At 36.1% G+C, this 13,201-nt stretch overlaps 1 protein-coding gene across 1 annotated transcript in view; it reads left to right on the top strand.

Moving 5' to 3' along the window:
• The window catches only part of ITGA4 (integrin subunit alpha 4), a 40,132-nt gene that overhangs the window by 24,435 nt on the left and 2,496 nt on the right, over positions 1 to 13,201 (top strand). Inside the window, exons 16-27 of the mRNA XM_056348116.1 lie at positions 2,268 to 2,417; positions 3,692 to 3,768; positions 6,478 to 6,628; positions 7,370 to 7,468; positions 7,903 to 7,982; positions 8,320 to 8,406; positions 8,977 to 9,067; positions 9,771 to 9,878; positions 10,152 to 10,271; positions 11,638 to 11,757; positions 12,257 to 12,355; positions 12,556 to 12,675. Of these exons, the coding sequence (XP_056204091.1) occupies positions 2,268 to 2,417; positions 3,692 to 3,768; positions 6,478 to 6,628; positions 7,370 to 7,468; positions 7,903 to 7,982; positions 8,320 to 8,406; positions 8,977 to 9,067; positions 9,771 to 9,878; positions 10,152 to 10,271; positions 11,638 to 11,757; positions 12,257 to 12,355; positions 12,556 to 12,675 (1,302 nt within the window). The remainder of the gene's footprint in view (positions 1 to 2,267; positions 2,418 to 3,691; positions 3,769 to 6,477; positions 6,629 to 7,369; positions 7,469 to 7,902; positions 7,983 to 8,319; positions 8,407 to 8,976; positions 9,068 to 9,770; positions 9,879 to 10,151; positions 10,272 to 11,637; positions 11,758 to 12,256; positions 12,356 to 12,555; positions 12,676 to 13,201) is intronic.

Genomic DNA, 13,201 nt, shown 5'->3' with positions numbered 1-13,201 from the left:
ACTGGAGACAACTTTGTTGTAAAAAGAATCTGCTGGTGGAAGTGCTTCAGAGGAGAAGACAGGCATAAGTGCTTCCAGGGCAAATGGGCATTCGGCAGGAGGCTGTTGGAGACCTGCAAGGTGCCAGCTAGCCCAGGAGGTCTGTGTCAACACCAGTAACAGAGATGGTACCAGCTGCTCAGCAGGAGGAAGTTGGCTGTTGGTTTCTTCAGAAGTAGAGTTTGATCCTGTGGCAACCTTCCTTTGAAACTGAGGATAGTACTTGACTTGAAAATAAGTTCGTAAGAATCTAGTCAGTGAGATCCTAGTTGCAATAGATAAGTAGTTAAGACGTTAAGTAGTCTTAACGTCGCTGTTGCCCTGGAGAAAGTGAAGTGTTGCATTCATGTTTGATGTATCCCTCTGAGGGATGAGTGAGGGACCTGTCTTGAAAGTAAAAGCAACTGCAGCCGGGGGGGTATAATATTTTTAAGGCCATTCACTGGACAAGAGAGAATAAGTGATTCAGTTTATCAAATATCTTAGAAGCTTGCCTGTTGTAACAAAAATTTTGGAGAATAAATGGGAAGAAGTGGAAGTCCTAAACCACAATCAAACAATAAAAACTAGTGGACACAGGGAAACCATGTTTTATTGAACTCAGAAAAAATTGACTAATCTCCTGTAAGACCTTATCTAAGGGGTGAAATAATTTTTTAAAGAAATGCTAACAACAGGGAATATTTAGATGTAAAGGGAAACAAGTGTAATAAAGAAAAGGTTAGGCAAACCAGTCCATTATTTTAAAATCCTCGAGGTAGCAATTCTGTGACTTTTTGAAACAAACATCTATTAGGATGATGACTGGAGCTGGTCCTGCACAGAGGCTGGGAAACAGACTCAGTTTTCTCCAGCTACACAAAAACCTGCAGGGAAAGAGTCTTGCATGTATTTTTCTTTTTCTATCCTTTTACTTATTTTTTGTTTATGACACCATTAGAAGCCAATTCTTCACAATAAAGCTTCAGGGTAGAAAGGAAAGCTTATGTTATCTACTGGAAAATTGCCCAGATGCATCTCAACTGGTATTTGCACTTAAGTGAATGTTACTTACAGAAGCAATGGCAAATTGCTACTTACTTATAAGAGTTTTGTAAGCTGAGAGAGATCTGGCTGACAACCGACCTTGTACAGATTGCTGCACCAGCATCAGCAGGTATTTGTGTAGGAGGAAGGATATGATTTGGCTCATCACTTCCTATAGTCTATCATTAGTATTTTTTCTTCCATATAAATCAGTTTTCTTTCTAATTCTTTAATTAATAGCGTTATAAGCATCTCCTTCCACCCACTGAGGTGTCTGTACTTGTACAAAGTTCCTGAAGTTAAGCAAGTGTGAATGTCTGTCAAGTACAGTCCTTGCAAGAGATGATCTATGTTTTATGTATTTTGAGTAAAGACTAATTAATAGCTAATTAGTCTAATAGAAGTAATATAAAGCAGATGCAGAGAAGACCTTGTGGAAGATTATTATGAGCTAGATAATATGTGATTTGGCCACAGCAAGCTTGCAGATAAGAATTAAAGTAGTGGACATGTGGAGGGACAATCAGTGCCTGTCTCTCTCCTACACTTTGGGAATAATTTTATCAGGTTTGCTATTGTTAGTACTTGGTGCTTCAAGCTGTTCAGTTTTCACAAGTAGGTAGTTTGGGCTGTGATCTGCAACATTCCTACACAGCCAATTTCATGTACAAAATGGTCATTTATTGAGGAGTTTAATCTTTTTAACACAGAATAGGAAATAGAGACAGAAAAATAAAATGCAGTCATGACCTGATTTAGTGGTGCGTGGGATAACTCCTTTTCATTTCATACAGAAATACCCATGAGTTTTGCCTGGAATTATCCCACGGGTTAACTTTCTCCATTTTAGCCAATTTTTGCCTAATTTTCTATTTGGGCAGCACAGCATTTCATAGGTGTGTAAGGTGGTATTATTGACAGAAATAGGTTCACTAAGACTTCTTTTAGTAATAGAATCTTCCATTCTGAAATACCTGATGCTGTCATTGAATGTACTATGCTTTTGTGTTTCTGATTACCTCGTTCAGCGACAAAGATATCCAGAAAAGTACATGAGCCATATGGCATATGAAATTAACTTATATGTTAAAAAAATAAGTATTCCTGGTTAAGTTAGTTCTAGGGAGCCTTATAATCTTTAAAACATAAGCATACATGTCTTGTCTTATATGATTAACTCATTAGGTTTCAAATTTTCGTAGAAAGATGTAAGGGATATCTTGACTCCTGTACATGTTGAAGCAAGTTATCATCTGGGGCATCACATTCTACAGAAAAGAAATGCTCAAGAATTTTCACCACTTCAACCTGTTCTTCAACAGAGGAAAGAAAAAGATGTTCTAAAAAGCAAGGTTAGTGTATGAGTTCTCTTTTTTCAAATGCAGTAAGTAAATGCTCACGTTTTAATCTTCAGTTAAAAAAAGCTTCACACATCTATAGCATGTGAAGGAATGCATTTTCCAGACCAGCATCTAGTGCCTTGACCTTAATTAATAAACCAGCATGCTAAAAAATAATTCTCTGCAGAACTGCTATACAATTTGTATTATGATTATATTTTTTTAAAAAAAGAGGTATGTGCAGGGAACTTGCAAGAATATATAATGTTATATACCTCAGAACACACAGGTATGAAATTCGCTCTTTGAAATATTCAGTCTTTTAAAAAAACTACACAGGATGAGTCACTTTCCAGTATAAAATTGCTCTTTAAGATTAATTCTGTGGTAAATGCACAATATAGTGTTGGTATTAATCTTGAAGTGTTTCAAACATGTTGCTGAAATATTAGTTCTGTGAAGGTATTGCTTTGTGTCTTCAAACACATAGTCTGTGGGGAAAAAGAGAGTGTATTCTGTATCCTTAAATGAGTATGAAAGTAACTTTTCTTCAAAGAAAACCCTTAAGAGTTAATAGACTTTTACTCTGACTTAAGCAAATGTCAGGATTCTATGAATTTTTAACTACCAAATGGTCATAAACATATTATGACTTCTCACAAACAGTAAGCTTCATGTAATTCAGATACAGCTGACTATCAGAAATCTGAGATACTTAAAAGCTCCTTTTAAATGGCATGCTTTTCCGTTTCATCTTAATTCAGAATTTTGTTTTAGAAACCGCAGAGAGGAAGAGGGTGTTGTTGAACATAGTGACATATATGTGCTCTGTAGCATACTGATAACCAAGGCACGGACACATGCAACTCACGGTGTCTAGTCTCATCAAACCTTACGAACAGTATGGTAACTAAAGTCTGTGTAATGAAACTCTCTTGCAAAAGTTAATGTGCTGTATCATTGGAGAGACTGCAGAGACCTCAGTTCTGGGTCCTCTGAAAGACTCTGCCTTTTTTATGTACGACTATTAAAAAATCAACTGAACATATACCCGCTGGTTTAACTGTGAGAGACTGAACCTGGAAAGCCTCTCCATCGTTATTCTGGGTGCACAGAACATGTTTGGAAAATGGCCTGATTGAATTGTTTTTAGGAGCAAAAGCCATTAGCCAATTCCAGATACTTGGTAACAAGGTGGTAGGTTTCTTTCTTTAGAAATACTTTTACTCACTATAATATGTATGACACACTAAAGTGCTTTCTTTTTTTTTATTTGTCATTTATAGTTTGTTTTTGCAAGATTTTGCTCCCAAGAAAATTGTTCTGCTGACCTGAGAGTTTCTGGAAAAGTTGCTTTTCTGAAGTATGTATAATGTGGCTTTCGTGTTTTGAAAGAGGGTCAATAAAGATTTTATGTAAATTATTCCTTAATCTTTTGTATGTAAAGAACATTAATTTGCAAAAGTAGACTATGGACTCCCTGAGAAAATAGGGGAAGTAAAGCTGTGTTTAGTTAAGAATATTTTGAAATCATAAATCTTCCAGGAAATGTAACAGAAATGTATAGAATTGAACTGTTCTTGCATAATTATAAGACTTAATAGCTCATAAAATGTGCCTTTTTCACAAAAAGGTAAACTTGTATTCTACACTTCATATATAACTGGGCCAAGATACAGTGCACAATGCGTACTCAATGTGTAGATGTAACTACTGTTAAATTGACAAGCTATCAATTATTTCTGCTGCTCTTATGAAGATACTGTTCTTGCACTGTACAAAGAAGATACTTCAGTTTTGTACTGAGATATTGTTATAGTTATTGTTTCAATTATAAAATAATTAGGTGGCTCTTTTTCCTCATTTACTTAAGAATATTACATCTTCAGTTTTATACTGCTGATTGAGACACCAGATGGTTGAGTATTATGTGAGGTTTAGACTTCTTTTCTCTACATGAATTAGCTCGCGTTTTCCACAATTAATTTTGTTTTGTGATTTTTTTCATTTACATCACTAATTTTTTTTGATAATGCCCTTTAGTATGTTTCCATTTTTCCCATTCTTTCCAATTAGGTATCATGTCTAAATCCTGTTATTATGTAAGGTAATTAATGCACTTTCAAAGTATATCAATACAGTTATTATTGTCTTGCAGAATGTGTATTACAGCAAGCAATACTTTGAGATATATTTCTATTTAGCATCATCTTTGGAAAGTTTTAAGCCATGTACCATCATTTCTGTTCAGAATGGATTTTAATTATTCAATTATAAGTTCTATTTTATCATCTCATCCTTTTCCTTTATTGACTATTATACTTCAAAGCAACAAATCTGGGTTGTTGGTGAGGAAAAAAGAGAAAATGTACCTGTTGTGAATCTCAGCTAGTTAGGTATTTTGTGTGTGACCTGGATTTTCTTGTGTGATTTATCATGTTTAAAGTTGATTCTACTTTGATCAGGATACTAGGTGAACAACCTGAAATGACACCACAACATGGTGACAGTCACGTAATGCTGATTAATCACACCCATGTGATCCTGAGCAGAAGCTTTTTCATCTTCATAATTTCAGAATAAGATTAGTCTCTTTCTCCCTCCTTTTAACGCGCGGCCTGTAGCCTGAGTCTTAAGCTTTTTCATTTTCTTAGGCTTGAAGGTTATTTTATCGGAATGGTTGTGAACTTTTTCAGAAGGAAAGACTGTGCAGCATTTCCATTTGTCACATGAGCAATGCAGTTTTGTAAGCAGTTCAGAGCTCTAAGAAAGGAAAACAGATTACAACATACCCGCTTGGCATTAGGTACCAGTAGCAGATTTTCAGTGTAAATAAATAGGCTAAACATCTTGATAGTGTGAAGTATCACCTTAAATTACATTGTGTCCCTAGAATCTCAATTAAAAACTAGTTAGCTGTGAAGCGTTGATTTATTTTGGCTAGACAGAATGCATTTGTTATCCTTGAGCAGCAAAGCAAACACTTTTAGTCTTAAAAGAATGAAATCAAATAGGGGTGTCAATGTGATGCTTTACTTACCGAGTTGTGATTCTTCAGGTACACGCTATCATGTTTTGTTTCAATTGCTTAGGTTTTGGCCTGCTCTGTATATTTCTAGTCTGCATCATGCATTTCTTAATGAAGAATGAAATATGATTACCAGGGAAAAGCTCTACTTCAGCTTTGTTGTAGTCCCAGATGTGCACCTGGTGCTTTTGTGTACTTGTGTGTTAAGCTGGGAGGCATCTTGGTGACAGCATCTTGTTAATGAACTTGCCTTTAATGTGTGTAAGAGGACTGAACGTAAGCATATAACTAGCAAAACAACTTTAAAATTTAACCTGAACTTAATCAGGCTACTGAGATGTTAACATTGTGTTTTTCTTTAATTCGCTTTTGTCTCGGAAACTATCTGCTTATGCAGTACTTTTACCTTCTGTTGCTTTTCTAACTGCCAGCTTCTTTCCCAAAGGTGTTCAGTGACTAATGCTTTGGTTTCAAGCCAGAATATCTGATAAATGTCTATTTCTAGGAAGCCTTTCTGCAAGTCTTAATTAAACTTTAATGTCAAGCTGAAGTTTACTTCTAGCCCCCCGTAGGGTGTCTGTACTTGTAACATGATTATAGAACATCACCCAGATCACCAGACAGGCATGCTCACTTGCCCTCTTTGTGACCCGTTTCATATTAACTCAATCCTATAAGTTTGAGTACAAACAATGAATTTTAAAGTAATGTCTGAACATACTGCAGCAGTAGCACGTTTTTATTCTAGTGTGTACAGGGAAGGACCCATCTTGTAAGAGCCAGAAACAAGACTGCTCTGGTAGCAGTTTTCTTGCTCTCTCATTAATAACCTCAGGCCTTAAAAGCACAGTACTGGGGCTGACCATCATATAACTGGTGTAGTACCTTCAGTTACAGGACTGAGTAAAAACTTTCCGAATGATCTCCAGCTGAGCTTTGTCAGAACTGAATGAAATGAACTAATAGAACAGTGCAGGAAATTTTTTCCATACAAGCTGTATATAGAATAACTTTTCACTTACATTATGATAATTATTTTTACAGGCCTTATGATAAGAAAACTTACCTCGCTGTTGGAAGTATGAAGACTGTATTGTTGAACATTTCTCTGCTTAATGCTGGAGATGATGCATATGAAACTGTCCTCCAAATTCAGATCCCCAAAGGTCTTTATTTCATCCGAGTTTTAGAATCGGTAAGAACAAAAAATCTGTCTGAGAATATTCCTTTGATATTTTTATTTTTCAGCCAGATATTTTTCAAATTAAGTTAATGGATTTTTGAGTTTCTTTAGATACTGACAACCTACACCACCCACCCCCCAAAAAAGCTGACAGAACTCCACTTTTTAAATTCTCAGACTTCTAGCTACCTGAACCCTGTGCAATTTAATCAATACAGGTAGCTTTAAATCATTTCAATAACAGGAAGTGATGGTAACAACTGGAAAAAAAAAAGTTTTCTAAATTTATTTCAGGATGTTACTGCTACTTCTTGTCTGATGATCATGTTTTTCAGGGATCACAAATATGTCATCGAATCTGCTCTTTTTCAGATACATAACCTTGTGAAGAAGTCACAAATCTAATTGTTCTCTCTTTCCGCCTTCTTAAAATACTGTTCTCTGTATAGAATTCCCCTGATGCCTTCCAGAGGCTGGCTTAAAGCTTGAGTGGGTCTGGGTCTGGGTCTGGTGCATGCACCTTAGCTCCACTACTGGCAAACAGAAGATGAATTAACAGTACACAGTAATCGATACAAGGTTATGTTAAAGAAGTCATGAATGATACAGACGTTCCGTGTATTTGCCTCAGTGAAATAACAAACACCCAGTGCAGGGAAATATAAATCACCCAATTTCAGAGTGTGCGTGTAATCTGAAATGTCTGAAAAAGCAATTTTATTTTAATCATTAATAATTCGTCCTTTATTTTAGGAAGAAAAACAGATACATTGTGAAGTATTCGATAAAGAAATTCATGCCGTGAAACTTGTGTGCAGTGTTGGTTATTTATATGTAGATCACAAAGCAAAGGTAAGCTCAGTTTCAAGTTCCTGGCTTTAAAACCACCCTAAATATGAGGATTTTCAAGGGGGTGCAGGAAATGTCAGGTTTCAGTATCTCTCCTTTATTCCCAACAAATGGCTTTTATCATGTTGTTAACTGAATCTCTCTGCTACTTTTAAAATTAGTTGCTTAAACACTCTCTGGAATCATTCATTAAGGGGCAACATTGTTTGTATTATGTATCAACTGATTGTGCTTGGCTTCCTAGGCAAGTGAGCTGACTGAGGCCATGAACAGATGTGTTAGGTCAATACAAAGGGAGTAGAAGCCACAAAAATCCAGGATTTTTCTTCGTTCAGATTCTTTTAGAGCAGGAAATCCTAAATTATTTTAATAAAATACTTTAGCTGTGTTAAGACACACTATCATTTGATATAAAGAAAATTTTATTTGTTCTACAGCTGGATTTTAGTTTCCTCTTGGATGCAAGCTCATTTACCAGAGCAGAAGATGACCTCAACATCATCATTAATGCTACCTGGTAAAGTATTATAAAAACTGCTCAATGAAAAATACTACTTGCTTTAGAAATCAGAATAGGGAACACGGGAAAGACTCAGCAAAGCACAATTGCAAGAAAGCACATTGGTTGCAAATCTGTAGAGAAAGGGAAATTTTAAAAAAAACAAACAAACAGATAATAGATATTTAAATAATGGGCAAATTTCTGCCTGTAGTTCTTTTTACTGCCTGCCATGCTGTTACCAATAAAATGTTTTAATAAGCTGAAAGGTCTATTTAATATTTGGTTGTAGAAATAGTGCGTAGCATACGATGATGCCTTCAGTACTCATTTTTCTCTCATTGTGTTTTTATAGTAAAAATGAAGATGGGAACATGTTGCTGGATAACATGCTAACTTTAGCTGTACCTCTAAAATATGAGATTGAGTTAAATGCTCATGGGTAAGTCAGCTACTGCTATACCTATGCATCCGTAGAACTCTTGTCCTGTTACTGTTCTAAATTCCCAAAGCTTTTAAGCAGAAGCATGAGGTAGCTGAAAACTCCTGGGAATGAGATGGCACAGCTGTCCTGGAGTCTGACACTAGACTTCTAAGATTTTGTTTCCACTGCTCTGTGTTGAGGCTAGTGACACCTATAGTGCTTTGAGTTTGTGTCTTTACAGACTAGTAACTTTTTAAGAACTGGAATATTTTTTGTAGAAAGATATTTAATAAGAGCACAGCAGGTCCTCAGATCCCTTTCTTAACAATGACCATATTCTGCGTTTGTTGTGGGGCATTCATGGAGCATAGTTTTGGGTGAGGATTTACGACTGTTTCGGATTCATCTGCCCTTTTACAAAGGAAAGAGTACAAAGGCAGAGGACTTCTATTCAGTGTTCCTACATTTACTGAAATGCAAACTTGGGTACTTTCTTAGAACCAATCTTAGGGGAGATGGCATGAAGCAGAAAGTTACGCTAAGGATATGTAGCAATTCTGTTCATTAACAACTTCTAAACCATTGTAGATTTGTATCACCAGCTTCGTTTGTTTATGGAACAAATGAGAAAGATTCACCAGTTACGTGTATGAAGGAGAATATTAACTTCACTTTCCACGTAAGAGTTTTTCTTTGCATACCTTATTATCCTTGTTTGGAAGGTTAATGCTTAGATTTCCAGTGTATCTAACAGCAGTCTGCACAGTCAGTAAGGAAACTTCTTATGAGTACAAGGGCGTGGTGAGCAACTTTTGTGCATTAGTGACGGGAAGTGGCTGTTAATCACGCTTTGAACACTTTTTTGGCCTGGACAATCTTCTGCTGAACAGTCAGAGAAAAAGCACAAGCAGGTACCACGAAAGTGGTAGAGCAGTTTTGACTTGCTGCTTCTTCCATTAAGAAACACCTTAAAAGGAATTGTCTTACAATAAGAAAAAGGAACTAGAAGCTCCTTATAAGAGGGATTTGTAGGTATCAGATTTGTCTCCAATGGATTAAAAGCAGAAGTTAGACATCAGTCTCTCCTAGTTCCTTTTGCGTATTCCCCTGGAAGGCAGTCTGTGTGACCTCAGCGTAGTCATCGTAGATTAGCAGTACTTAATTATTTGGTTCAGAGAAGCAAAGGGTTCAATATGCCTACAGAATGAATTAAGGAAAATGTTACAACTCCTAGCAGAATCCACTTTCATGACAGCGTAACAATGCAAGTGCCACCCCATTCTGTGAAGTTTTCTGTACTTACACTTCATATATACATTTTTTGTTACTTGAATAGCTACCACGAATTAAACCTTTAAATGTATAACATTCTTCTCCACAAGGTTATAAGTGCAGGACCAAGCATGGCTCCAAATACAAACCTGGAGATAACGATACCCAACGCGTTTCCACCCCGTGACTTCAAATTATTCAACACACTGGATGTCAAGGTAAGTACGGGCTACTTAATATAATTTTATTAGCTGGATGAATTCTGTGAAAAAGAGAAGTAGAGCACAGCGGAACTAGGCACTGTGTGTTCAATTTGTTAGCTACAGCGAAGCAGAGTGAACAAGAACAGAATGATCTTCAGCCCTATGTGTTTTAGAATTCTGAAAGTAAAATTTACATTTCTTTTGAGCTTCTTGCCTTTCAGAAATCTGTATTGTGATTATTATCTGATGCTTAAATTCTAACAGTGATGATGTTATTTTTATTTCCAGACAACAGTTGGACAGTGTTCCTATAATAAATACCCCAGAAACTGTAGTGCAGCAGAAAAAAATGAAAACATATTAAAGGATGTTGTCACTTTCTTTTCAAAGCCTGCTAAGAGACAAATGGTAAGGTCTGTCATTTGGCATCAGTGGGAAATAAATGACTATATGAATGAGCCTTAAGACAACAGTATATCTTATCTAATGAGGTCACCAGAGCATTTGTGGTGGGACCTGTGATAAGTTCATCATAGTCATAAGTGACTTCAGTGACAGAGGTGGGAAGTCAGATGAGAAAGGTGATTAATGGCACGTCACTGAAGTCAGTGGGGTTGACAGTTACCTACGAAGAACAGCCGAAGGGCTGTGTAACTGAATGAGTGGGCAAACAGAATGGCCGATGAAATGCAGTAACAAATCAAAAATGATGCATGCGGGGAGAAAGTCTTAATTTTAATTACGTGAAGTGGGCAGATCAAATATTCATTGCCTTTCCCACATAAAGAAGTGCCATCAAATGTAACTAATAGGAACCAGGTTGAGAAAAATAACGAAAGTAATACTCATGGGGAAACTTCTTGCTGAAGGATGTTGTGAATGCTAAAAATAAGGGAAGGGAGACTACACAAGTTAATGAGACTGAAAATCACTAAGAATTACATAATATATGGAAATACTTTTTGGCTCAGGAAGTTCTTATTAAAAATATTGGGGGGGGGCTGGGAGAGTATCATACGTGCCTGGCTTGTTCAGGCTCGTCCTTCTGTACCTGCTTATGGACCCTGCTTGAGATCAGACACTTGACTATGTAGTCCAAACCAGAACTGCTACCAGAGTGTCACATTTTAGGGGGTTTGTTCTTACAGAAATCTGTGTCCTGAAACTAGTGTTTGATAAAGTACAGTCTTGTTAAGAGAAGCTGGACATTTTTAAATAAGTCAACTTGAGACTTTAAATAAGCATGTTACAAGGAGCATCAGCTAATGATTGAGACAGCCTGCAGTGGAATATCAGATCAGAACTTGGGCATTGCAGTCTTGGACAAAAAATATAATCACGTGCAGGCTTGCTTTTTTGTCTTCTCCACAGCTGAGTGAAACGGTGCTAGCTGTCAGTGTAGAGCGTAAGGATCAGGCAATCATGCTGTTTATACTGGATATCATATAGTCATTGTCATTTATCATTTTTGATAATAGCTAATTTGAATTAGCAGCGGAAAAGAAAATACAGCCGAATTATGACAATTGTTACTTTTCAGTCTAAAAAATTTTGAATTTTTAAGAAAAATGACCTGTTGTCTTCTATAACAATTAGGTTAGTCCCTTGTACTGTTCCTTTAGCACCTATGGATTGACAGTGATGGAGGACAACCTAGTTCCATCCTGACTTTTCAAGAACAAACATGGATCTTTTTCTGTTACTCAGTTCCCAAGTGTCTTTAAAGATAAGATGATAAAGTTGATAAGTTTTAATCTTTCCCTCCCTTTTATAGTACTGCATGAAAAATGATAGCCTTTGCTTACAAATATATTGCAAGCTTGGAAACATGGAAAGTGGAAAAGAAGCAACCATTCAGCTGCAACTGGAGGCTACTCCTTCACTTTTAGAAATGGTAACACACGCATTTTTCATACTTGAGGGGCATATTTCTAGTATTCTCTGCATATAAATTCTAGGTATTAATATTATTTTTGCAAACAGTATGATTAAATCCAAATCTTTTAGGTGTTATTTTATGTTTTCAATGCTAAGTCTCAAGGTGATACATGAAAAATGAAAACCACTGAAAAATACGTATCTTAAATTATCACTTTATAGTATGTATTGCTTTGCCTCTTCTGGCTGGGTTATGTAGAATTAGGATTTAATTTCAACTCCTAATTGTACTTCTCTAAGAAAAGCAGCGTGGGTGTGGACTTAGGTAAAATCCAGCTGGGCTTCATTCCAGCTTCTGGTACTAATTTGTTTTGTGATCAGAAAAAGGCAGCATTGCATCTTTGTGAGATTCTGTTTTTGTGAGCAGCTGCATTACCATTTTTGCTGGGTAGGAATTAATGTGTTGAAGTTATTCTTTAGAGGACGGGATTTAAAAATTTTTAATTTTTTTTAAGGATGATGCATCAGCATTGAAATTTGAGGTAAAAGCAACAGCCTCACCAGAAAAAAATGCGAAAGTTATTGAACTCCACAAGGACAAGCAAGTTGCATACGTAAGAATTCTTGTAATGAATTTGTGATAAAGTAGAAAAATGCACAGCAATTAAAACTGGAATTCTGTCCATCTCTATAATGCTATATTTATTGCCTGTGTAATTACATAAGAATGTAATTAATTTTCCTAGTTTGTTTTAGTGTCTTTTAGGGGAAAAAAAATAATCTGTTAGCACTGAGCTTGTTTTCTGCTTTCCAGGTCTATTTGGAAGGAGTGCACCACCAAAAGCCGAAGTACCATGTTACTGTACTAATTATTGGAATAGGTTTAATAGTTGGTGTTACCTTGTTTTTGCTTCTTTCATTCCTATTATGGAAGGTAGGTTTTCAGTATTTCTCAGTTGTTCTCAACTCAGGAATTCACAGTGTTGGTGGATCTTTGGCTCTTTTAATGTAGGTTAAAGGATAAATAATATCTTATTATGATCTATCCTTTCTAAAGAAACAGAATTCCTCCTGTAAGTTGTGTTCTTTCAAAATACTTCCTGATTTTCCTCCTTTTTATCTTCTGCATATTCTACATCTTCTGTTACTCAACACCACAAACCCCTTCCCACGTTTTATATGGCATTGCGTGCTTGCAAATGATTTATATAATTCAATGGTATCAAATGGATCATTTTTGTGGGATGATGCTGTCACTTGACACATGATGACTAATAAGTCTGCAACATGGTTTCATCCCAGAATAAAGTGTTTAAGATTTTAAACTGCAACATTAATGCTAAAAAAATCCTGTGCATAAGTAAAAAAGAAAACTATGAAGGATGCAGCTTCTCTGACAAGCAATTTCTTTACCTACATGCAGACTCTATCCATCTACCATTTTTTCCCAGGGAAGTGTA

This window comes from Falco biarmicus, chromosome 8 (genome assembly GCF_023638135.1).
Source record: "Falco biarmicus isolate bFalBia1 chromosome 8, bFalBia1.pri, whole genome shotgun sequence".
NCBI lineage: Eukaryota > Metazoa > Chordata > Aves > Falconiformes > Falconidae > Falco > Falco biarmicus.
This window is presented reverse-complemented; position numbering and strand designations above follow the sequence as displayed.